This window comes from Achroia grisella, unplaced genomic scaffold, assembly GCF_030625045.1.
Source record: "Achroia grisella isolate CSIRO2021 unplaced genomic scaffold, CSIRO_AGI_Agris_v1 utg719, whole genome shotgun sequence".
NCBI lineage: Eukaryota > Metazoa > Arthropoda > Insecta > Lepidoptera > Pyralidae > Achroia > Achroia grisella.
In genome coordinates this window covers 1,099,349-1,123,476 of record NW_026713002.1, presented here as the reverse complement: position 1 = coordinate 1,123,476, position 24,128 = coordinate 1,099,349, and the positions used below count along the sequence as shown (strand labels likewise).

The window sequence follows — 24,128 nt, the reverse complement described above, 5'->3', positions numbered from 1 at the left end:
AAATAATAAAGTTTCATATTTCTCTTCCCGCATCAAAATCTAACCAAAATCAGATATGGTGGATGCCGTGACATAATTACTAAATGCAAGCAAATTTCAGACCATATCTTCTGTTATTTTGACTGCATCTAATCTTCGTATCGACAAAAAAAACAAATTATAATATAATTATATATATATTTAGTGAAAAGAAATATTATTTGGTGTTTATCCAAAATAAAGCTACCTTCCTACTTGTTTTTACATGTACTTCGGATTACGCATACTCATCTGCGAAGGAGCCAACTATTGTACTCGGACACTATAGTCTCATCTGTGAGAAGTCCTGTAATTGGTCTCACAGACGAAATGTCATTTTGACAGCGAACAGTTGAAAGGTCATATTTCTGCTACAGACAATAAAGCAGCAGAATTAGAGCCTTCAACGCTTCTAGGTAAAAATATACCTTTTGTCATAGATAACATTATAGCTGCTATAATGTTGTCTATGACAAAAGGTGAAAATAAAAATTATGAAAAAATATTTATTTCCACCTCTTTAAAGTTCGTAACTGCGTAAATATGGTCAATGCAAAACATGCTAATCGTAGTACGTGCAAAACAATTACCCAAACACATTTTGAACCTTACTACATTTTGTGATGGCATAAATTTCAGTGACAACTGAATAATCTTGTATATACTGTTAAGTAAATTTATATTACTTCGATACGGAGAGTGGGTTTGTAAAGCTATCGGGCCACAAACAATATATCAGTAGAAGCCCGATTATCCTGAACTGTTTAATATTTTTGCCCCGCTTTTCATCCATATACGTAATAATTAATAAAAACATAACAACGCAATATACTTCTCAATGATACATCAACAAACATATACAGTAAGAGAATTAGCCACAATACATGGACTCAATACACACCACACTCATCTATTCCATCCGTCTCTTATCGCATACAGTTGGACAGGGACGGGACATTTCATTGAACCATTATTTTGAATATTAACATGTATGGGAAATTAATGATTTTGTTTATATTTTCGTTTTTGGCGACAATTAATACGATTTCATTTGGTCTTCTTAATAACATTAGTCCAAAAAATGTATGTTCATTTTTTGGACCAATATTCTTAAGATACATATGTTTTTAAAAATTATGAATATTACACACAAATATTTTCTGTCAAATATCTGAATATTGCCGAATTGGATATTATATATAATAATCGCCTTTAAATAGTTACCGACCTTTGTGACTAAAAGTGCATAAATCAATCAGTCATATGGATATAAATAAATAATGTATTCACTATAGTTTTTATCTAAATTCTATGAATATTCGTAGAGACGGATTTTATGCGAACATATCTAACACGATTCATTTTCTCTCAAAAATCTTAAGTAATAGAATTCGCCGTTAAATAGTTCCCGACCTTTGTGGCTAAAGGCAGATAAATCAATAATTTATAAGGATCTAAAGAAATAATCCACATATATTTTCCAAACTAATATATATACACCACATACACTCTCAAATCAGATTTTAAAGCAAAATCTAATCTACATACATTCACTCATTGTTTTTCGTTTTCTGCAGTGTAATATTGAAAATCAATAATTAACCAACATCCGGGTAAGACGAGACATCCGGCGTTTAATTATATAAAACTGTTGCTAACAATTCTCAAATGTTTGTTAGCAACCGATTAGATAATAGCCGGTTAATCAGCAACCAGATAATCGAGCCTCTACTGCCTAAAACTACAACTAAACAGATGACAAACTATTCTATATTGGATAGGGTTAGTCGTAAACGGTATGCCAAACCGAACAGCCAAATGAATACTCATGAAACTGAATAAATAAATAAATAACCCTGGACAATTAACACAGCGCCATCTAGTCCCACAGCAAGCGCTTGTGTTATCGGTATTAAACAACTCGCATAAATACTTAAATATTTTTTTCTTGTACATACATATTATACATAGAAAACCGATATAAACAGTCATACTCATGAATACAAATGTTTGCACTGTGCGAGGAATCGAACCCGCGACCGATTGAATTGTACTAAACCGCTAGACCTACGGGCCCGTATACGAATAAATTTCACCAGGGATTGACTTAGTACAAAGACGACTGCGCGTGGTAGATCAGCCTGTATATATTATGTCGGTCATAAATTTGTTTTGTATGGGATATTTAAAAGATTATTTACAATTTTGCACTTTACGTCTTTGGGATAGTGTTCAGTTTCGTGAATACAGGCTACCTATATATGTATTCTTATCAATAACATAATATAGCACTGGCTTTCGGCTCGCTTTCCCTTTACTACTCACCCTGTATACCATACACTGCCAAAGGTCCATCCATAAATTATACCACACCAGTAATTCTAACCATTTAACATTTTTTTAGGAGGGGGGGTGTTCTTACGGCTAATAATTTTAATAGTCAAATTTCGTGTTTAATAATTCTAAAATTGAAATGTCATGTCACATAATCTAAGATCCATGTCCTAGATTTTTAACGAACTTTGTGACGTCATATTATACAATGTCATTTGCCGACCTAACAACACCCCCTCCCCTAAAAGCGTGATATAATGTACGGATGGCGCCCTCAATAAGTCGGGTGACACTAGTCAACGTTTGCTAGTAATCTTGTATCTAATAATGTGCCTATGTCAAGAACACGGCTGTTTAGTTCTTATCCTCTTTCTTCTCCTCTTGACCTTCAGTCTGCGTCTGCTGTTGGCCACCCTCACGTTCTGCTGCCATCTGCGACAAGTATTATAAATGTTATATTTTATAGAATTATATGTTACTACCTGCAAATTTAGTTTTGCCATATAAATTTAAGCACTAATATCGCTGTTAAAAAATAGGGGTTGGTGATAGAAGGGTGATAATTTAGGGTTGCCACATTATAAAATTATCCAAAAAAAACATGTTAGAGGTGGACAACCATTACCACTTAAGGGTATGAAAAACAGATAGTAGCCGATTTTCAGACCTGCTGAATATGAATTTATAAAAATCGTTCAAGTCGTTTCGGAGGGGTATGGTAACTAGCATCGTGACACGAGAATATTATATATAAAATTTTAAATGTAGAAATCACAAATCGTCTGAGAATCCATAAAGATATCAGATGATAACTGGAATCCATTTCATCTAGCACAATTGCTTGACCGTCACACACACACAACTAGTGTGACGGCTCAAAAAAGTGCATATTATTGTTTCTATCTACACCAAGTTTAAATACCCCTAGTAATAATAACACATAGAAAACACCCAGATCGATACAATTAATCATACTGATAAATGTTTGTGCCGTGCTAGGAATCGAACCCGCGACCGTCGGAAGTAAAGCGGCGTGTTGAGCCGCTATACTAAGAACTAAGGACCATCCTGGTCAATTTTGTCACGATGGACTAACTGGCCTGATCTCATACTCATCTTACCAGCTTCCACAGGTGCGCCGCCAGTGCCGTTAGCGCAGGCGGGTGCACCATTCCATTATCATCCAAAACAGATAAACAACCAGACAATTTTCGCGTCATCACAATTTTACTATTCTATAACATGTAAAGATTTCTGTTGCCGATGGCAACCTTTTTGATAGTTTTTATGTTTTTTATATATATTTGAATTTTATATTTTGACGTTCTGTTTTTACATACCGTTTGTTTTCTTATGCCATATTGTCTTTATATTTTTGCTAGCGAGCTGATTACAGCTATTTTACCTCACCTAAGAACGTGTCTCATTTTTTACCAGTCCTTATACAGTCCTTCCTTCCGTAACAGATTTCCATAACATTGTAAAAATAATAATAATCTCAGGATAATTCACACAGCGCCATCTAGATCCAAGTTAAGCTAGCTAAAGCTTGTGTTATGGGTACTCGATAACTGACACAAATATATAGATGTATTTTTTTTCGTCACAACCAGATCGACACAAATATCACACTCATGTTTGTTCCGTGCGAGAAATTGAATCCACGACCATCGGAAGTTAGGCGGTGTGTTAAACCGCTAGACCACCGAGGTTGTCAAAATCTGAATTATTATTTAATTTTATGATCAGAAACACATACCTTTTTATACGCCTGCTCGAATAGCTTCAGGCTGGCCTGTTGCAGTTGACTGGTGGCCGTTCGGATCGCTTCAGGGTCCGCTGTGTCCTTCTGGGCGAGGAGGTCTCGTAATTTCGCAATCTCACCGCGCAACTTGTCGCACTGTTCACAAAAAAGTACATAAGTATCATTGAATATTTCAAACAAAATAACAGTTTATAGTGAAGTAATAACGACGAGTTTCGATTAATTGTAGTCTAATAATTTTTGTTTCGGTTGTAGTTGCACCCGTATGTTAGGTTACGATAAGAGTGATAGGATAGTGAAATCACTACATAGTAATAAAACAAAGTTGCCGTCCCTATGTATGCTTAAATCTTTAAAACAACGCAACGGATTTTGAAGCCGTTTTCTTATAGATAGAGTGATTCAAGAGGAAGGTTTATATGTATAATATATGCATAATATTGTAGAGAAACACTGATAAATTTAGAGGTTTCTAATGTGATGTCATAAATAAACACATTTTTTGAGCTTACATTGCAAACGCTGTCTGAACCCCACGAGATATATCAAAATAATGTACTACAGTATTGTACACCTTAAAAAGGTCAACAAAAAAGTCCGCGATTATATATGTCTATCTCTTAAGGACAACCGACAATAACCATTTTTTATCTTCTACATTTTACGGGAACTTCATTGACCATTTAATATAGATCAATATGGCCCTTTACAGCATGTAATTTAAAAGAATATTTCCGAAGATATTACAGATTTAAAGTGCAGGGATCGCAGGGTCAAACTTTCAACGTTGTGGGCTTAGATTCGAGCGCTGTGTTTTTCTCGTGATCAATACGTCGCTCTTTCAATAGTAACCTCTAAACAAAACATGTTTATATTGTCTAATGACAAAAGAGCTGTAAACCTTGTTTATAAGGACATTCTGTAGTAGGTATATTTAGTATCAGTATTGCACCCGTGCGAAGCCGGGGCGGTTCGCTAGTTACTGGATTAGAGGAATAAAATCTTGTCCATTCCAAAGATTTATTTATAAAGTAGCTGTCCCGGCAAACGTTGTCTTGCCATATAAAACCGACAGATCACCGAGACCGTCATCTATACATATAAATAAAATTGTAGTGTCTGTTTGTAATAGTGAAATAACTGTATTTTACTACATGCATATGAATATATATAGAGTACATATACCAAAATAACATTTTTTACAATTTTTGTCTGTCTATCTGTTTGTTGCGGCTAATCTCTGAAATGGCTGGACCGATTTTGACGGGACTTTTTTTGGCAGGTAGCTGATGTAATAAGGAGTAACTTAGGCTACTTTTATTTTTTGAAAAATAAAGTTAAATTCCACGCGGACGAAGTCGCGTGTACAGCTAGCTATATATAAGTTGTAGGTACCATAAATCGTCCCATCCACTGACAACAGCGGCGGGTGATAACTTAACACCTATTATCTTGCACCATGCTTTACCGGACGCGCACCAAGCGCGGACGGCCTAAATTGGGTGCTTTTTATATTATATGCCTATGCCTATGGGACGTCTACCTATCTTGGGTCACCTAGATACATTAAAATAATAATTACATTTAATAATGTCTAGTAAGACAAATTCAATATTGTCTACTAAGCACTGCCGTGTTTAAACTGTGTCACCCCACCTTACATTTTCCTATTGTCATTTAGTATATAAGATCAATATTTCTATGTATATATTGTCAGTCAATTATCATCTATAATATACATCGTCTCTATCAACAACATCGTATTATTATCCCGCGACACTGCCTTTACACAACACGCTCCTTTTTTCTTTAGCACAGGGGACAAACTAGCATGCGGCTCACCTGATAGTAAGTGATTACCGCTGCCTATGAGCACCCGCAACACCAGGGGACTTGCAAGTGCGTTGTCGGCCTTTTAAAAAGGAATAAGATCTTTTCTTGATGATTTCAATATCGTATCAGTTCGAAAATGCCATTGCTGGAAGGTGATTCCACAATGTGGTTGTGCTTGGCAAAGTTTCTAGAAAACCGCATTGTGGAGAATCGCCATTCATCCTTGACGGTTTATACATATTATTTTTTATATGTTTCATTTATAATTTATCAATAATTATAATAATAATAAATAATTTAATTTTACAACTGCACCACTAGATGGCGTTAATACGTTTTATTAACTTTTCTACATCTCGATGTTAAGACTTGTTCGAGACTCCGTAGAAGCTTTTTGTTCATTTTTAATGTTTTACTACTGTAGTTTAATTTATTAACTTCCTGCCGAGGTTTTCCCACGAGACTACAGCATGGGGTTTTTCAAGAAGGGTATATTAAGGTTTCTTATGGGTCGTCAACGCGCACTTGATACCTCTGGTGTTTCAGGCGTTCATAGGCTACGGTAACCGTTTACCATCAGATGGGCCGTATGCTTGATTGTCATCATCACAATCTTAGTACACCCTTGGGGATACGCGAATAAGCTTATTTATTATTATGACTATCTTTTATTAGTATGTATATATGTCGTACCTCGTCTTGCGGCAGCTGGCTCTTGTACTCGTCCATTTTGGTCTCTGTGTCGTGCAGCACGCCCTCGGCCTGGTTGGCGACCTCCACGCGGTCGCGGCGCTGCTTGTCGGCCGCAGCGAACTGCTCCGCCGACTTCACCATGTTCTCGATCTCGTCCTTGGACAGACCGCCCGACGACTGGATCACGACTGTTGGCGCGACAATTAGTTAAGTAAAATATATGACAACAACGAACATATATTGACTTTCGATGTCAATGTGGACATGTCGAGTGTTTTTTTATGGATGATAATGGAATGGTGCACCCGCCTGTGCTAACGGTTTACGCTGACGGGGCATTAGTTGAGGATGATAAGATGTGCATGAGGTCAGGAAAATCCTACTATATATAAATTACGTCCTCGGTGGCAAACTCTCAGAATACTCATGGGGAAATGATAAACTATTAGATTGTTCGGAAAGTAATTTGGTTTCCTGGCAGAGGATTTCATTGTATTTTTTTACACGCAGTTCACACTTAAGCCGTATAATTTTTATATGGTTTGAGAGCTCATATAGCAAGGCTTGTGTGTGAAAAATTACAATTAATTCTACGCAGTAGTTTTTGGTTGGTGCCCTTTTAAATATGGAGAGCGATAAGCAGCATTTTCGACATATCTTACTGTTTTACTACAGAAAGGGCAAAAATGCTGTTCAAGCCAGAAAGAAATTGACCGATGTGTGTGGAGAAGGTGTGTTAACAGTACGCCAGTGCCAGAATTGGTTCGCTAATTTCGATTCGGCAATTTTGATGTTTAAGATGCATCACGCTCGGGAAGGCCGGTTGAAGCTGATAAATTATTATATACATCTAATGCAATAAACAGTAAATAAATAAAAATTCTAAACAAATTCCTTCCCATTTTTAAAATAGGTCGTGACGAACCATTTTTCCTCTTCCTATAGCGCCCCCCCCCCCCTCCCACCTCAACCTTTCTCCTCCAGCTGGGCAACTTACACTTCACATGTAATGTACCATGTCAGGTTGACCACGTGGTTTCCCTGGTAACTATCTTCGTAAATTCTCGGTGAATTTATCACGATGAGCTAACTGATCTGACCTCAAGCTCATCTTATTATCCTTTGTTGGTGACCTGCCAACGTAAACCGTTAGCGCAGGCGGGTGTTACAGTTCGACAAACAGTTCTGAAATAGCTGTGGTAGCTTTCTGTATTAATAAGTCAATATTACATTCATTCATACATTCCCTTCCAATTACTCGCTGTTCCGACTAAGACACTGAACGAAAAAGTTAGTCTCGTTACCGATCTTCACCTAAGACGCGCTTTCCTGTTTCACATTGAAATAATTGTTTTGCTTTTAAATTGTCTTTCGAGTCACATTCCGTAATTATCCATTAAAATATAACTTACTCTGTTGCTCCTTGCCAGTTCCCTTATCTCTAGCGGACACGTGCACTATGCCGTTGGCGTCGATGTCGAAGGTGACCTCGATTTGTGGTACTCCGCGTGGCGCTGGCGGAATGCCGATCAGGGAGAACTGCCCCAGAATCTTGTTGTCCACCGCCATCTCGCGCTCGCCTTGGTGCACCTTGATCTCCACTTGGGTCTGCCCGTCCGCAGCTGTGGCAAATACAATCTTATTAATAGTATAAACGCGAAAGTTGTAAATTCGTATACTTTTTGTTGAAAACAGAATCGTAAATACTTTCTATGACTTTTATGTACCGGAAGTAAAAAATAGGCTTCAGTTAAGTCAAGATTTACCATGTATGCATCTGTGAGTATGGATGGATGTTTGTTACTCTTTCATGTAAAAACTACTGAAATTACCGAATTTTGATGAATCTTTGTGGTATATAGCTTGTACATCAGAATATGATATACTGTTTTATCCATAGACCATATATCCATAGGCTATAAACATCACGCGGGTGACGAGGGTACAGCTCTCGAAAAATCGGTAAAGCCGTTTCGTAGAAGTTTGGTAACAAACATCGCGATATGAGTATTATATATATTAGATAGAAATAACTGTAGCGCGATATCTAGGACAGGCGGCGACAGGAGTCGCGCCTAGCTGGTGTCGCGCGTCTCTCTAGCGCCGCTGCAAACGTGAACCGAGCACTGGCGCGGACACTGATCGACGGCGCTACGTGTTATATTATTAGATATGTATTTAAGCATGGTTAATATATATTTATGGTGTTAGGTGCTAAGACCTGTAGCACTGCGACCTGCATAGATTTGTTGTGCTCGCCCTTTTTCAAACTTCGCTTCCAAGACCCGTATACTATCCAAAGGAGATATAGTTTTCGTTTAAACATGAGCCAACAATCCTAAGAGGTGCCAAACCAGCTAGACCACCGATTCGAGACAATCATACCTGGCTCTTCATGGTGGGTCAGACCACCTAATCAAGATTATCATAAATCCACAACTCACCGGTGGAGAACACCTGGCTCTTCTTGGTGGGTATGGTGGTGTTCCTGGTGATGAGCTTGGTGAACACTCCGCCCAGCGTCTCGATGCCGAGCGAGAGCGGCGTGACGTCCAGCAGCAGGATGTCGGTGACGTCTCCGGCGAGCACCCCGCCCTGCACGGCGGCGCCCACCGCCACCGCCTCGTCCGGGTTCACGGCCCGGGACGGCGTGCGTCCGAAGATCTCTTGGACCGTCGACTGCACCTGTTATCAAATCATCCGTCATCGACTGCACCTGTTATCAAATCATCCGTCATACTCGTGAACGGGTGCTACTTGTCGGGACTGATCTGTTTAGGTTACTAACACTGATGAGACTTTTTACTTTTACAATACCATATGCTGGAGGTCACTCTATTCTCCTAAATTAGAATTTAAATGAATCTTGTATTATTTTAAACATGTACAACATTCCGAAGTAACGGTAGATTTGACATATCATAATAGTCTGTGATAGACGAATCAAGATATTTTGTACAATAAAAAAAAGCTTACACAGCAAGGTCTTTAAAGCTCAAAATAGCTTAGACTGAGGCATACTCGCAGACGACTTTTACAGTCGATCTCTGGTGAAATATCGAGTAAATGTTTGTGAGATTATAACCCGAAAGTATAAATACACAACCGGGGAATATGTCTCCAATTTAATATAGCACCCGTCCAGTGGACAGCCTCGCCAGCTATGAGAGCTGATGTTGGCATGTGCTGGTGCTGTAACTGGGTGAGTTTGTATACACTTTCACCAAAGTTCATTTTGTGTAAAGTCGTCTGCGTTGGTATTCATGTGGCCTCATAGCAGCTTGATTTTTAAGGTTAGTAATGGTATACCGGTTGGTCAGGTGGTACTGTAATTTAATTTTAATTGTACTACAATTAAAATTAAATTACAGTAAAGTATGAAATTCTTCTTATAAAAATTCCTTTTATAATGCTAGAGAATGCAATGACAAACACATTCTATTAAGCAAATAAAAATATGGTTAATTTTTTTTATTCCATAAGTATTCCAGATTATAGGCATAATCATTAACATTTAAAACTTCATTAATAATAGATTTTTAAACAAATATATACTACTTCCAATATTACTTTAGAATAAGAGTAATATACAATATTTCATACTCATTATCATCCATAAAAAGTGGTAGAACAATACTCCCCGACATAGTGGTAGAACAATATTCTCCCACTTAGAAATAAGTACATACCTTGGGCATACGCGTCATGCCACCAACGAGCAGCACCTCCCCGATGTCAGCGCGCTGCACCTCAGCATCCTGCAGCGCACGCTGGCAAGGAGCCACCGTCCTCTTGATCAGATCACCCACCAGCGACTCCAGTTTCGACCGAGTCATCTGTACAGACATACCATCATCTACCGTTATTACATATATATAAATATAAAACCTTCAAATAGCATGCATGTATCCAATATATGAACTCTAATTGTTACACCTCAATGGAACAACAGACAATTGTAGGTAATGTGACAATTAAAAAGCTATGTCATAGAAACAAAAAGCACGAGAAAGGTGCGTGCGCATTTTCGCGGCCATCAATCGTGCGTGCCTTTTATTAAATAAATAATTATCATTACAAAATGACGGACATCTAACAAAGAATCAAAGACAGAATTAGTGTGTTAACCAGCCGTACCCCGTCGTTTGGGGGGAAGGGGGATTTGGGCTATTGTTAGGTGCCTGTAACACTGCGAGCTGTATAGATCTATTGTGCCCGCCTTATTAAAAGTTCGCTACCTAGACCCGTGAGGGATAAGAATTGACGCCCACGGTTTGACCCGCGAAGTTTATAGACTATATGTTATTCTGATGTATAAGCTGCATTACTGTAAAGTTTTGTGACGAATTAACTATTATCGCGCGGCAACACCGTTGCCTAGTTACAACAGAACAATAAAATAACAGGCATGTCATTCGAGACCGAATCACTTTCTTGTCCGTACATATATCTGTTGTAAATACTTCTATATTATAAATATGTATATAGCCACAACCTGGACTCATCACTTCATCTCCTCCTTTCTTGCTGCTGCTACCATACAAACACAAATAATAGCGGCCCCAACATAGCCGCTAAAGTTTAATAATTCCGTTCAATAGCTTTTTGCGCGAAAGTGTAACAAACATCCATCCACACGCATAAGCATAAGCATTTATAATGTTAGTAATATTACCTTGAGATTCATATGCTTAGGTCCTGAAGCGTCCATAGTGAGGTATGGCAAGTTGATGTCGGTCTGCAGCGAGCCGGACAGTTCGATCTTAGCTTTCTCGGCCGCTTCCTTCAGCCGCTGCATTGCCATTGCATCTTTGCGGAGATCAGTTCCTTGCTGCAACGACAAATGTCATTAATAGTGTATACTTTCTCGCTGGTCTATCAGTTTAGTACATTGCTTTATTTCCGGTTGTCGCGAGTTCTATTATTCAATGATTATATGTTATTATATATAAAAATTACGTGTCACATTGATATATCCGCTATGGACTCCTAAACTACTGAACCGATTGCAAATATGATTTGCACATTTTGTGCAACGTGATCCAACTTAGGATGTAAGGCTACATCTTAATTTATAATATTTTTATATATAAAGAGATTGTTAGCCAGAGCAACACGTGGCTGTGTCTGCTAGTATTATTATATAATATTTATAATAAATGTTAAAACATATAAGACTCCATCTGCTACTTCCTCCGCATAATCATGATTGGACAGGACTTGTAATTCTCATACAGGCATATACCAATCCTGACATTTATCAAATTTTATAATTGGTTAAACCATGAATACATGAATCAAGCAAACAAACATATTATTGAATTTAAATTATTAAAAACAGAAATAGAAAATCTTATTAAAATAAACTTCATTTCAGCACTTTTGAACAGTCATAGTTTCTTTTTAATCTAACACACATTCTATGCTCACAAAAGTTAAAAGACACAATAGCAAAAAGCAATAAAATATTTTCTTACACCATTGTAAATTATACCTTACAATACAAGATACGCTTAGCTTTTGATGTGAAAAAAAAAAGTACAATATCTCTCTATGTATTGTAACTGTAGCGCGATATCTAGGACAGGCGGCGACAGGAGTCGCGCCTAGCTGGTGTCGCGCGTCTCTCTAGCGCCGCTGCAAACGTGAACCGAGCACTGGCGCGGACACTGATCGACGGCGCTACGTGTTTTTTTTTTTATTAAATTTAATGTACAAATAAGCTAATGTTATAAGGAATATCTTAGGCTACTTTTATGTCATAAACTTTATTTATATTATTTAAAAATAGTCATTTACTAAGCGAAGAAAGTCGTAGGTCACACATATCAAATTTCTTGATATACTTGAAATTTCTTCATAATCAATAACAACAAAAAAACTGAATAAACTCACATCCCGCTTGAACTCGTCGACCAGGAAGTTCACAATGACGTTGTCGAAGTCCTCACCGCCGAGGAGGGTGTCTCCGTTGGTGGACTTCACCTCGAACACACCCTTCTGTATCTCCAGCACGGATATATCGAAGGTGCCGCCGCCGAGGTCGTACACTGCGATGCTGTTGGCCATTTAACATTATGGTACACGTTATGGACTATATATCTATACATATAAATAAAATTGGAGTGTCTGTTTGTAATATTGAAATAACCGTTTTTTACTACTTACATATAAATATACGGTGCGTACACAAAATAACATTTTTACAATATTTGTCTGTCTGTCAGTTTGTTCCGGCTCATCTCTGAAATAGCTGGACCGATTTTGACGGGACTTTTAGTGGCAGGTAGCTGATGTAATAAGGAGTAACTTAGGCTACTTTTATTACAGAAATAATATTATATTTTAGAAAAATAAAGTTCTATTTTACGCGAACGAAGTCGCGAGAACAGCTAGTAAATAATAAATAACTATGAACAATCAACACAGCGCCATCACAGGACGAAATATATAAGCGTGATGCAGACGAAGCTGAGCGGGTCAGCTAGTATAAATACAGTCAAATAATTCGAGAAAATTCTTCAGTCTGAGCGTAAGGTCAGCAAAAGTAGTATAAATCTCTCAATTAATGTAGTCAAATAATTCGAGAAAATTCTTCAGTCTAATAGATATCTTGACAGGCGCGACATAAACTGTTATTTCATATGGTTTAAACCGTGGGCACAGCTAGTGAATAAATAAAACCAACCTCCGTAAACTGATAACAAAGTACTTACATCTTATCATCTGTCTTGTCCATGCCGTAGGCGAGCGCTGCCGCGGTGGGCTCGTTGATCACTCGCAGTACATTCAATCCTGCTATTTGACCTGTATCACAAATAAATAAAATTAGACTGTACTCTTTAAACTAACTCTTTACTCGATAACACTGACATTATCCAACCATTTATGTGCTATGCCCTTAGCCTTTCTAATATTCTTTTGTTATGTTAGAAGACTTCAAGGGACAATAGATTAGATTGCTTACAGTGTAAGGATGAATAATTTTTTTTTCGGACTACTCTAATGCTGTTGGCCTCAGTTGACCTTTACAGCTTCACCGGACGTTAGGGGGCGAGTGCAGATGGCACTCCAAACCCGCGGAAGCACTTATGGAGCGGCTGAAGGCCAACTCCTGCCTGACGGATACGACTTTAGTCTGAGGGCACCACTAGGGGTTCGAACCTCGGCTCAGGCCATCGTAATATTGATCCCCGTTTGAAGGACGGGGGATCGATCGGAGGGGAAAGGATGAATAATGTACTTACTAAATAAGTAGTAAGAGACAACACGATTGTTAAAACAAATATATAGTATAGAAGTCCCATCTTTGAAAAAAATTGTTACAATACGATGATTAAAATTTACAATTACCAACTGACATAAAAATACAACGTTTAAAATAAAATAAAAATGCAAAATTTTAGACTTTTTAAATCTAGACTTTACAATTGGTTATTAGACAATTGTTTTTATTTTATAGTATTAAAGAATTTTTTCGTAGTCCACCCCTAAATTTTTTTTTATTTCTAAGGCAAAACAACGTTTGCCGGGACAGCTAGTAATGTATATAAATTTTGCACGTCTGTTAGCAGGCTGAATACATTTAACGAATATTCATATTGTAAGACCTACTTGTAACATTGTATTCTGCAAATAAATAAATAATAATAAAATAAGGATTGATTATTATATATATACTTTGTTGCACTTTTAAATACAAGTTTTGAATATATGTTATAAGTTTTGTTTACAAAGGAGGACTTATCTCTAAAAGAGATCTCTTCCAGTCAACCCAAAACAGCGTGACACAGGAGTGCAAATAATACAATTAAGAAAAGATAAATTAAAAATTAAAACTAAAGAATTAACGTCAAATGTGATATATAACTACAAATACAAAGTACATGTAAATACAATATATAACATATAATATATATAATATATACTAACAATATATATATTTATATACATAAATACAAAAATATATAACTAGAAATAATTAAAAAACCTAATAATCAGATATATACATGAATAAAAAATAATACATACGATTCTACTAATGTAAGTACAGCGATGAAACTAATCACATGATGGTAAAAAGGTGTGTTTGAGTGATTATTATAATAATAGAGGCATATATACATATACACTCAAACGTTGTACCTATCATTGCCTAACAAGTACCACCCGGGGGGAAGGGAATTGTTAGTAATGTGGACTCATGACCCCAATACTAGCAATGTACCATGTCAGGTTGACCTCCACGCGGCTCCCCCTGGAAACCATCGTGATAAATTCCTAGTGAATTTGTCACGATGGGCTAACTGACCTGACCTTGTTCATCTTATCATCCTCCACTGGTGCCCCGCCAGCGTAAACCGTTAGCGCAGGCGGATGCAAATAAATTCACCAAACATTAATGACGATGGTTTCCAGGGGGAACCGCGTGGAGGTCAACCTGATATGATACATTGCTAGCAATAAGACCATCAGTTCACATTACTGACAATCCCCTTTTCCCCCTGCTCATGTTTCATTGTTGGATATTGTATAAATGAATTAAATTGAATAAATACAGTAATCATTCAAATTCACATAATTTCTTAGGGCTTAGGGTCTAGTGGACTCACTACCACGACTGATAACGATAACCCCGGTTGTACGCTCCTCTCCTATTGTTATATAGGATATAACTGTCCTCGATAAATGGGCTATCCAACACTAAACGCGTACGCGTTAAAATGCGTAAAAGTCGTCGCAATTCAAATTCAAATATCATTTATTCGTGTAGGACATCTTAGCCGCTTATTAATATAAAGTTTTTTACATTATAATTTTAATTTTTACCCTACCGTCCAGTTCAGTATATAGATCCAAATGAAAAGAACTGGCAAGAAACTCAATAGAATTACTTCTTTTTAAAAGCCAGTTTGTTTACAGTGTATATAGGTGTCTATGTCTAACATTAAATGAAAATCAAGTAAAATATTTTAGAATAGAATAGAATAGAAAATAATTTATTCAAATAAACTTAATTTATGCACTTTTGAATAGTCATAACAATTTGTTTTTATCTACCACTCGTTCGGAAAGCTGTCTCATCACAAGAAGAACGAGCAAGAAACTTGTGTGTTGCTCTTATTATTCTGGGGTAAGGGCATTTAGTTGCCATTGCAATGAAAGAAGAAGAGTACTATTCTTCTCCAAATCACCAACTCACCCGCATCCTTGGTGGCTTGGCGCTGCGAGTCGTTGAAGTAGGCCGGCACGGTAACTACGGCGTTCTTCACTGACGTGTTCAGGTACGCCTCCGCCGTCTCCTTCATCTTCATCAGTACGAAAGCACCGATTTGACTTGGAGAGTACACCTTTCCATCACTGCCTGCAAAATTTACAATAGTCTGGACTATTCACACAGCATCATCCCAAGTAGTCTCAAGTTTTCTTATAGCTGATAATGGAATGGTGCATCCGCCTGCGCTAACGGTGTACCCTGACGGGGCTACAGTGGAGAATGATAAGATGAGCAGAAGTCAGCTCAGTTAGCCGTCTTGACAAATGGCAATTTATCACGATAAATTCCAGGGGGAATCGCGTGGAGGTCAACCTATCATGATAAATTGCTAGCCCATATTAACAATCCCGTTTCTATACTCTATGGAATGCACATGCATTCCAATATCATCCATAAAAGAAAATACTTAAGATACATTTTTTTATAAATACATACATACTCATAATATACATAAAAAACACCAAAACCGATACAAACATATATAGATACGAAGACATAACTGACCGGGCTGGGCAGGAAGAAGTCTGCCGAGCTGGCCAGTTTTCAATAATTTCTACAAATTGTCTTATTCTAGATTAGGATTCTAAATAATTTATTTATCTATGTATTGTAACTGTAGCGCGATATCTAGGACAGGCGGCGACAGGAGTCGCGCCTAGCTGGTGTCGCGCGTCTCTCTAGCGCCGCTGCAAACGTGAACCGAGCACTGGCGCGGACACTGATCGACGGCGCTATGAATTATCCTTACTTAATGTTATAAATTCGAATAAAACTCTGTCTGTCACATTTTCACGCCAGAACTACTGCATCGATTTCAATGAAATTTGGTACACAGTCTAGACCCTGAGAAAGGACATAGGCTACTTTTTAATGTAAAGGGTTGAAAGGGGAGATAAAAGGTAGTATGGAAGTATCGTAATTTTTAATGCTAGAAACTTATTTTTGGGCTGTTGATTAAATATAAATAAACATGACATTGAAATTTATAAAATTTTAGCCTTATAGAGATGAAATAAATTAGGAGATGTAAGTTTGTATGGAAAGTGGTCATTGTTCAAGCTAGAACGATGAAACCTTTTTACTTTGGATGTTTTAGGTCAGATTATTATTATTTTTACTTTATTTGGTCAAGGTCATTATTCCACGCGGACGAAGTTTGCCGTCAAACCTAGTATGAACATATATATTTGGTACGTGATGATGCGGCTCGAATGATAGATGGTAGGTGTTGATGGCTTCGGCAGATTACAGGGTTGTTGAAAATGATAGAAATTTATGGGTAAATACTGTGATAAATTACAATTGTGGTGGAGTGAACAAATGTACGTTAGATCGTTCGGTTGAGTTTTGAAGTCTGTACGTTACGTTGCGTATTTAAATTGGATGGGTGTGCGCTCCAATCAGAACGCTCCTTTTGTGTTGCGTTTTGTTGCTGCTTGTACGTGACAATATTAAAAAAACTAACCTTGCACCCAAGCATCTCCGTTGGACGCCTTCACAACCTTATAAGACAAGTTCTTCATGTCCTTCTGAACTTCGGGGTCTTCGAATCTCCGGCCGATGAGACGTTTGGTCGCGTAGAACGTGTTCCCGCTGTTTGTGACTGCTTGCCTCTTGGCTGGCATACCCACGAGGCGCTCAGCCTCTTTGGAGAAGGCCACGTGTGACGGCGTAGTTCTGGAACCTTCGCTGTTCTCGACCACCTGAGTTAGAATATTTTTTTTAATTTAACCTTTCGAATGTCTGTCGTCTGTCGCAGCGAGCGAAAGTGAAGAGGCGGTATGCGTGCGCCAGCTGTATTTTTTCAAATGCGTTTCAATCTTATTTCGTTTTAAATAAGGACTAAATTGGTTAAAAAGAAGTCACTCTTTTGCGGGCACAAGTGTGACAAGACGGTAATAGGGTTCAAGAGGGCTGTACAGATCTGTGTCACAACATCCGAAGGGTTAAACATAAAATTAAAGTTAAAGTTTTTGATTTTGTTTTTAAAATTGTAATTTACGATTTTAAAAACAAAATCAAAAACTAAAATAATATAATAATAAATCTATTTATTGCCAACAGTAGTACAATCATACAGTTTCACAATCATGTCAAATATTTATAATGATTAGCGATAGGTACAATCCGGCAATTTTTTCCCTTTATTTAAGTATAATAAGATCATCTATAAACATAAATAAACTTGGAGTGTCTGTTTGTAATATTGAAATAACCGTTTTTTACTACATGCATATGAATATAAATATGGTACATACACAAAAATAACATTTTTTAAAATTTTTGTCTGTCTGTTCCGGCTAATCTCTGAAATGGCTGGACCGACTTTGACGGGACTTTTATTGGTAGGTAGCTGATGTAATAAAGAGTAACTTAGGCTACTTTTATTTTAGAAAAATTCTCTAATTATCTTTTTTGTTAAATTCCACGTGGACAGCTAGTTAGAAATAAATATACATTTAAAAGTACAGTAACTTAATTTTATCTACATACACTAAAAATAAATATTAGTATGGGTAGTTTTACGGACATACCTTGGGTGTCTTGCCCTCCATGACGGCCACGCAAGAGTTGGTGGTACCCAAGTCGATGCCGATAACGGCACCGCGCACTCCATCCGATCTGTAACATTCAACAAATTATATTACACTAGCTGTAACCCGCAAACGTTGTTTTGCCATATAAATAAATATTGCTATTAAAAAATAGGGGTTGGTAATAGAAGGGTGAAGGGTGAAGGTGGAGGGTTGAAGAATAATATAAGGATGTATGTATTTTTTAATGCCACTCAAAAAATAATAAAAATAATATAATATTTTAGGAAAATAAAATAATATTCCACGCGAACGAAGTCGAATGTACATATAATAAGTAAGTTACATATAATAAAACAAAATTAATAGTTGAATTGAGGTGGAAATATTAAACTTTCTATATAAACGTTTCAATACAACGATATGTTAGCCACTGTTATCTCAGTTCAGCTTTGACTGATAGTCTTGATTAGATAACAGTAACTATGGGGGGTTATTAATAATACATTACCACCCTTATTCATTACAAAGTCCTATATACAATTTTTTTGTTTCTTTTAGACAACTTAATATTATAGCTACATTACTGTAAAGTTTCATAAAAAACCGTTTAGCAGATTTCGTGTGAAAGAGTAACACACATCCATCCTTCCGTCTATACTTACAAACTTTGCGTTTTACCAAACATTATATGTGTTATAATAGTAGTTACACTTTTATATATGGATGAATTTTTATTATTACTATTTCACTCAAAAACTATAGAACCAATTTAGATGAAACTTTACAGTAATATAGCTTACACATTAGTAGCTATAACTTTCACACGGGTAACACCGCGGGTACAGCTAGTATAATGTTGTTCTTATGAATTCACGACTACACAAAGTCGTGACCTTTGGGGGCTAGATCTCAGATAATAAAGCAATAAATCTCATAGGCAGTTTTAGTAATAAATAAGAATAACTGTAGCGCGATATCTAGGACAGGCGGCGACAGGAGTCGCGCCTAGCTGGTGTCGCGCGTCTCTCTAGCGCCGCTGCAAACGTAAACCGAGCACTGGCACGGACACTGATCGACGGCGCTAGATATAAAAAAAAAAAAACGCCACAAGGACAGCACTAATGCTTAAGAGGCCTATTACAAATTGATGCCGCTCAACTTTAGGTTTAATCGCATGGATTTACACAGTAATACACGCACACAGACGCAAATAACCACTGTGTAATGCTCAACTTGTGGATTTAGTATGAACTCATTTTATCCTTGTAATATTTTAATTAATAATGTGATATATTTTTATATATTTTATTTAGAGTAACATAAACTACTTATTGGATTTGTTTAAATATACGTGATTTATCTTATATATCAAAGTGCTCCAATAATGACCATATTTTATTATTATATTATTTCCAATGAAAAGTTGATGTCAAATTATTTAAGCTGGCTATTGTACAAAAGGCTAAAAGCTATTTCAAAACCTTTTAATAATAATAATAAATAATAATAAAAACTTTTTTGGGCATTAAAAAAACAATTACAAAAAAGAAGAAAAAAGAAACAAAAGGCGGCCTTACTATAACATAAATTTACAGACAACCTAATTAATTCTTTCTTACATGTCCATTAATTCAGTTATTGCATTTTTAATATCTGATACAATATAATTATATTATAAATCTTCTAATAATACATTATTGCCATGGATTCATTTGTTCTAAATAAAAACTACTGAACAGATTGTGATGAAACTAAACATTTTATTATATATATAATAGTAATGTTTTAACATAGTCTATAATTTTTATATTTAAATTGGTATTGATAAATATATGTATATTAAGTGTGTGTACAGCTGAAGTTGTGCGTGGTATAATGAAATTGACCAAATAAAGGAAAATATTTAGATTATAACCTAAAAAATGTTTAAACAATTTGTTTCAAATATCATTAAACAATGTTTCCCAGATTTACTTTTTTTTATAGATGGAACACAACCTATTACTGTCTTTTGTGATACAATCCTGCATGTTGTGAATACTTTTTTTCCAGTATAAAGTAATTTTCTATTTAAACTTAATATTAGTAAAGGACCATTGTGTATATGTAAATCTTTTAAGCTATATAGTAATTCCTGTTTATATATATTTATAAAAAAAAAAGCACAGTAGTAATTAAGATTACTTTTTATAAGAGTAGGCATTGGTCATAAGAGAACTTAATCAAAATAGAATCTATTTAACATGCTGTAATTCAAATAATTCACACAGACTCAGAATTTCACCCATCAATTGTTTTGTATTAAGAAGTGTGGTAAACTTGCACAAGCTGACATTTTTTTTTATTTAATAGCTACATGCCTTCATTCTAAAATATTGGTCAAAGTTTAACACAATACTTTTTTTTCTAGTGATGCATGCCTGTATTTAGGTAGAAAAATTATCAAGCAAAGTGCATAGTATCCATAATTATATTTATATATATCTGTAGACCATTTAAAATGGAATACCTAGTTATATTAACCTACATGATAGCACATTTACAAATGAGAAACACTGATGCAATAAATACTAACCTCAAAATTATATATCGCTAACAAAACAGGCATGGATAATTGAAATAATCTACGTTCCATAATTAAAACTATAAAAATAATGACTAAATAATCTATTCCCAGAATATTTAACATCCATTTATAATAGTAGAAAATTGGAAATCGAACTTGTGAATACAAAATGCGGGAAGAGGTTATGATGTAACAGTTGTGGTAATTGATGAAATTAATAAAACTTACTTGAATCTGCGCTGTATTTCATGTCGTACGCTGCAACTTGTTCTTGGTGCTGCGAGCTGGAAGGATAGGAAATGTATTTACTACTCCGAATGTCAAGATATTCTATAAAATTCTAGTAATACATGTGGGGAATAAATGTCATGCAAAGAAATGTATGGGATAATAAATATATCTTAAATTACTACCTGTATATAAAACCAATTCAATATTTATCGTACAAAATGAACACTTACGTTTTTGAGAATCGAATAAAAGCTTTTCTGTGTTAACTCTGAACTAACAGTGGAACATTCCACCGCTTTCCTTAGTACAGATCGCGTGGGGATCAACATTTTTAGCACAGTATTATTTCCAAAATACACTTTATTTTGAGCGCCGCTAAGTTTTATGACGTTACTATTGAAGGTACGATTTTCACTTTTTTTTGGAAATATTTATGGACACTCAACCTTCAATGGTACTTTTCGATTCAATGAGTGCTAGAATGGAAGAAACAACCAAAATGAACGTATATACTGCTTGCTTTGTCTTATACCTGCTACTTTTCTCTGTCTACGAATATGTACGATTCAGTACGATTCCACTTGTACTATTAGCTCCGGACAGTGTTGCAATATTAGAAAAATAATACGAAATAATCAAAATAAATACGAATTGCATAATATATATATGCATTAATTACTTAAATATATACTTGCACTTTGTATATTTTTATAGAACAAGATGATTATTATATCAATAGAATATAATAATCATCTTGTTCTAAGCTCACTAAATAGCCATTAGGAAACAAATATCTGCCAAAAGGAGCCAGTAATAAGTCGTGTGTTGACCGGATTTACGCAAAAACGGTTTTCATAATAAACTTGTTGAAACTCTGAAATTTCGTTATAACATCTAGTTCCAAGTTAATCGCTGCTTTACTTGGGACTAGATGACAGTATGTGGATTGTCCACTGTTATTTCTATTAGATAAATATAAACAGTTCTCTGACCATCATAAACACATCTGTGAAAAGATACAATCATAGATGTTGTACGAGTATGTTTTTTAGAACTAGAATTTTACAGTATATGTTCAGTAAAGGATTTGATACTTGTATTAAAAAGTTTTATTTTATTAGGTACATCTTGTAATTAATTTCACCTTATTAATTATTCGTCAGTACTGACAGACTTCAAAATCGAAGAAAATTTATCGGAAAATGAGTCAAGTGCGTATTTTTTTTACGTAAGTGTTACCATTTAAAAAGTCACGTTCTAACTAAAAGTACTAAAACACGGGTAAAACTAAATTCTATATTCTCTTTCCAAAATATGCTAATTTTTTAAAACAAATGTACTTTTTTTCATATAATTATATAGAGGTGACAATATAGGTTATATTACTGTAAATCATTCTATTACTTTGTTTCATCAAAGACCGTTCAATGTTGGAAAGGGTATAATTGGTAATATGGAGTAATAATCCCATTGCTAAGAATGTACCATGTCAGGTTGATCACCCGTGGTTCCCCTAGAAAGCATCTAAATTCATGGTGAATTTACCACGACGACTAACCTGACCTCATGCTCATCTTATAATCCTTCACTAGTGCCCGCCAGTAGAAACCGTTGGCGCAGCCGGATATTATATTAGTAAGACTACACATTGTAATTAATATTAATTTCATCCTCCCACCCTGAAACCTAAATGGTCCCCAATACTGCGATTTCTGAGGAATTTCCTGTGCCGTACACAAATTGTGGAATGTCTAATAATTATTACAGTATGGGGTCTAAGATAGCAAAGCGCATCTGACAATGTGTTCCAGGCGTCTATGGTTATCATTTACCATCGTGAGCCTTATGGGATGTGCAGCGCGGTGGTTATTACCTCATTGTTGGGATGAGGTGTCACTACATATGTTATTGTTTATTATATGTAGGTAGTGAGTATACCGGTGAAGTGTAAGTACTATTTATTGTACATTAGTAATTTGGTAGTGTGCTACATGGCTTATTAGTAAAGCGTACATTCGACGCGGAGTCGTAACGTGGACTGAATTGACACTTAAATCTATGTTATCAGGAGAGGTAAACTAATGAGTGTGCAGTGTTGACAGAAATATTACAAGTGTATTTTTATTTATTTATTAATATTTTACGGCTCTACAGTCTTTTTAATCCAACATAAAGTACAAAAACTTAAAAAAACAGTGCTGGAAATAAATTTATATAAAGTCTTGAATATTACAGACCTTAATAAGATTTCTTCAAGAGACTGTGGTACTTAAGTGTAGGAACAGATGTTAGCCACAATTGTATATTTTTCCAATTTAAAATTTAGCCTTTCAGGTAATTATTGCATGATTATTAAAAAAAAACTACCATTATACAATGTCAAACATTACAGTATATAATGAAGTTAGAGGTTGAGGGAAACCATCTAAATAGATAAAAGGTTAGAAATAAAACATTACTCTGCTTTGTACAAATCACATTTTATTTATGTATTTATTTACAAGGTGCCCGCGCTCGCTGACCTAGGAAAATCATATACTCACATCTAATATTATTACCACTATAGGAAAAATTCATTAACTATGGATAGTCCGTCAGTTTCCAAGTTTGACATTACAATTGGCGCCAATTCTTGACATTTGTTAAATTAAAAATAAAATAACATACTACCTAAGCAACATTCCGTTTTAATGAATAATAAAAAAAGTATTTTTCCCGCCAAAAACAATTCAACATAAAAAGCACAGCCATAATATAGAATTGCAAATGGCGCATTACCGAGGCTTCGTGACTTCAAATAAAATGGAAGAAGAAGGCATTCTGCATCTAGCGCTAATGCCACAGACATGGAAACTTACGACCAGTCCATGAATA

The 24,128-nt window shown here is 35.8% G+C and overlaps 1 protein-coding gene across 1 annotated transcript; it reads right to left on the bottom strand.

The window, feature by feature from the left end:
- Positions 1-350: 350 nt before the first annotated feature.
- Positions 351-21,785, bottom strand: LOC131850272 (heat shock 70 kDa protein cognate 5). Its single transcript, XM_059200465.1, has 14 exons — positions 21,485-21,785; positions 21,252-21,307; positions 18,455-18,542; positions 17,386-17,623; positions 15,846-16,007; positions 13,360-13,450; positions 12,539-12,701; positions 11,319-11,474; positions 10,333-10,479; positions 9,088-9,328; positions 8,056-8,265; positions 6,644-6,831; positions 4,112-4,252; positions 351-2,784 (listed from the first exon to the last, which is right to left on the bottom strand). Exons 1-14 carry the CDS (start codon positions 21,581-21,583, stop codon positions 2,707-2,709), a joined length of 2,058 nt encoding a protein of 685 aa, XP_059056448.1. The 5' UTR covers positions 21,584-21,785; the 3' UTR covers positions 351-2,706.
- Positions 21,786-24,128: the final 2,343 nt, after the last annotated feature.